This window comes from Triticum aestivum, chromosome 3D (genome assembly GCF_018294505.1).
Source record: "Triticum aestivum cultivar Chinese Spring chromosome 3D, IWGSC CS RefSeq v2.1, whole genome shotgun sequence".
Taxonomy (NCBI): Eukaryota; Viridiplantae; Streptophyta; class Magnoliopsida; order Poales; family Poaceae; genus Triticum; species Triticum aestivum.
Window position 1 is genome coordinate 426,942,023 of NC_057802.1, and position 3,597 is coordinate 426,945,619.

At 43.6% G+C, this 3,597-nt stretch overlaps 1 protein-coding gene across 1 annotated transcript in view; it reads left to right on the top strand.

The window, feature by feature from the left end:
* The window catches only part of LOC123079357 (purple acid phosphatase 2), a 4,661-nt gene extending 1,396 nt beyond the window's left edge, over positions 1-3,265 (top strand). Inside the window, exons 2-8 of the mRNA XM_044502122.1 lie at positions 781-981; positions 1,065-1,176; positions 1,294-1,520; positions 1,732-1,870; positions 2,001-2,221; positions 2,532-2,653; positions 2,765-3,265. Of these exons, the coding sequence (XP_044358057.1) occupies positions 781-981; positions 1,065-1,176; positions 1,294-1,520; positions 1,732-1,870; positions 2,001-2,221; positions 2,532-2,653; positions 2,765-2,960 (1,218 nt within the window). The 3' untranslated portion in view covers positions 2,961-3,265. The remainder of the gene's footprint in view (positions 1-780; positions 982-1,064; positions 1,177-1,293; positions 1,521-1,731; positions 1,871-2,000; positions 2,222-2,531; positions 2,654-2,764) is intronic.
* The last annotated feature ends 332 nt before the right edge of the window (positions 3,266-3,597 follow it).

Below are 3,597 nucleotides of genomic sequence, written 5' to 3' on the forward strand. Positions count from 1 at the left end.
TTATCACTTTTCTCATAGCCATACCCATGGGCATTATGTTTGGCTGTTGGCACAGTTGCACACCAACAAGTTCAGTTGTTCAATTCATTAACTGTGCATTCTCAATATCCAGTGGAAACCAGCCTCTCCATGAAAATTTGTCAAAAACATGTATAAATGCAATCACTGTTTTACTGTTTCATTGACCTATAATATGCTCTCAAGACATCTACAGTTCCCAATTAACTGTATGGTCTCAAAACAGTTTCTAGTTAACTCAGTGGTTGTGTAGCAGATTTTCAGTGTACTCTGATACTCTTCGGATGGGTTCAGTGGCTTCCAATTATGTGTTGTGCTTTTTGAGCTACTTCCCACACTTAATGCCAGTCCACAGTTTAACCTCACAATTCAGCGATCTTGGTTTAAAGTTATTTTCATCTCATCTTTGCTTTAGTCAGTTCTAAAGGCAACTTTGGGGCTAGTCTGCCATCATATATTTCTGTTCGACTGTTGCTTATTGGTTGTGGAGGCCCTTTCTAAGGACTTCTTTTTTTAGTCTTACTCCAGAGAATTGAATACTATATTACTAAGCTTTTCCATGATAAGAACTTCTTGGATCTTTCTTTGTCTTAGTTCAGAATTTTATAATATGGTGCCTTTTCCCTGATACTGATGTGTGTTATTTCTTATTCCATATACTAGATACTTAATATCGCTGTTGGATAAACAAATAGTACGAAATGCGTGCCCATGCTCCGTGGTGCATTCTCCACTCTCATACTGATTGATGTGCTCTAACAGGTTCATATCACACAAGGCAACCATGACAGCACAGCCATGATAATCTCATGGGTGACAACAGTTGAACCTGGATCAAGCACAGTACTTTACGGGACTTCAGAAGATAATCTCAACTGTTCTGAAAAGGGAAAGCATTCGCAGTATACATTCTACAAATATACCTCGGGATACATTCATCATTGTACAATCAAGAAGCTGAAGGTTACCGGCCCGTCAAACTTTTGATGCTTATGTTTCATGAAGGCTGGAATCTTGATTCAAGACTTAATATGACTTTGTTGCAGTTTGACACAAAGTATTACTACGCCGTTGGAACTGAAGAGACGCTGAGGAAGTTTTGGTTCAGGACCCCTCCGAAAAGTGGACCAGATGTTCCATATACATTTGGTCTGATAGGTACTATCAAATTTGCTCAGGATATAGCTTGCATGCTCATGTTTAATGTGTATGCATATATGACCAAATCTCTTATGGCTTATTGTAATATTACTGAGATTTTACTATTGTATTTAGGTGATCTCGGTCAGAGTTTCGACTCAAATGTCACACTCGCTCATTACGAGTCCAATTCAAAAGCCCAGGCGGTGCTTTTCGTCGGGGACCTGACATATGCAGATAATTACCCATATCATGATAATACAAGGTGGGATACGTGGGCAAGATTTGTAGAACGGAATCTTGCATACCAGCCTTGGATCTGGACAGCTGGAAACCATGAGATAGATTTCGCTCCTGAACTTGTGAGGATAGTTCTCTCTCATGCTTTATTTGCATTTCTTATGTTTCAGTGGATGCATTTACAGTTCAAATAGAAGCACCAAGTAGTAGAAAACAATCCAGTGGAGCCATGCTATATACATTTAAGCACTCATTGAATTACAGTGCTACATTTAAAAGTTAATTTAAAATTTCATATTGCTGGTTAAAAAAGAACATCACACGTATTTGCAGGGCGAAACGAAGCCATTCAAGCCATACAGCAGCAGGTATCACACACCATACAAGTCTTCCGGTAGCACGGCACCTTACTGGTATTCCATCAAAAGAGCCTCAGCCTATATCATTGTCTTGGCATCATACTCCGCATACGGTATGTTCTGTTCTTCTGACTCCGTGTCTTAGCAAGTTCAGCATACACTAGTGCGGAATCTGCGGCATATTTGCTGATGAGCCAGTACCAAAGCTGAAGGTGACTTGACAGGTCTGTTGCTTTTTCCCAGGAAAATACACCCCTCAGTACAAGTGGCTTGAATCCGAGTTCCCCAAGGTGAACAGGAGCGAGACGCCTTGGCTGATCGTTCTGATGCACGCCCCCTGGTACAACAGCTACAACTATCATTACATGGAAGGTGAAAGCATGAGAGTGATGTACGAGCCGTGGTTCGTGAAGTACAAAGTCGATCTCGTGTTTGCAGGGCATGTCCACGCCTACGAACGGACAGTAAGTCGGCTAATCCTCTTCAAAGCTTGCTTGCTATTGCTATCTTTGTTTACATTCCAAGTTATCCTCCAAGGATACTTATCATTTTGTTGAATTCAGCTTCATTTGAAATTGGAGCTATCTTCGGCGCATTTCTTTGTGTTTCAGTGACTCAGAATATTTCTCTCTCACCTCTTTATGTGTGTTTATCTGCATCCAGTACTGACTGTATTAGTTCAGTGCGCTAGCTTCATTCTTATGCTTAGAGCCTTAGAGCAACACCTCAGTCCTGACTTCCTTACACAGAGTTTGCTTTGTTCCGTGGTTGCAGCATAGGATATCAAATGTTGCATACAACATCGTAAATGGCTTGTGCTCCCCAATCCAAGACCAGTCCGCGCCGGTCTACATAACCATCGGCGATGGGGGGAATCAGGAAGGGCTGGCCACCAAGTAAGAATAAGATCGAACAGAACCTATATCCTCTAATCAGTGATCAAGAGTGTTTTGGAATAACCATATAGTAACTCTGGCTTGCTTTGTGTGTGGGGATCAATGGTGCAGCATGTCGGAGCCGCAGCCGAGCTACTCGGCCTTCAGGGAGGCGAGCTTCGGGCACGCCATCCTGGACATCAAGAACCGGACGCACGCCTACTACGCCTGGCACCGCAACCAGGACGGCGCCGCCGTGGCGGCAGACGCCCTCTGGTTCACCAACAGGTACTGGATGCCCACCGACGACTCCTTCGACGATGTCTGAAACAAACGGTGGGATGTTCCACGCTTCCTCGTTGAATAAGCATCGCCTCCGGCTCGATAGAGGGTACTACGGGTTAGAGTCGCTGCTCAATCTGTACCCCAAAATTGTTTATAGAGAGGGAAAATTGCCGTGCGTGCAGGTGCAGCTGCAGGTCATTACGTGCGAGTGAGCAAAAGACGCACCGAGTGGATTGCATTAGCCGATTCTTGTATACACGCCAGTAATGATTTGATTTGGAGGCACATCGTATGTTGTGCTTTGGGGTGAACACACGTGAAAGAAAATAGACACACATTGATGGTGGAGCTCTGCCGATCTCATTGGGATGGGAAAAAAATACAGACTGACCCGGTTTCTGAGAAAAATTAGGCCAAAAACCACAATGCCCAAAAAAAAGTCCAAGCGAAAAAAAATATAAAAAAAAGACACTAGAGGTGGCGATAGGGACTAGCAGAACACACACGACATTAAGGAACATCGTCCGAGCCCGACACAAGAGTGCCAAGGCCAAAACTAACAAACGAAACTCCAGAGCAACCGAAACGACTCTTCCACACCAAGCCAGGCCACAACATGTGCATCTAGGCATCATGGACTAACATTATCATGTGGAATACATCCTGCAAGGTCTACTTTC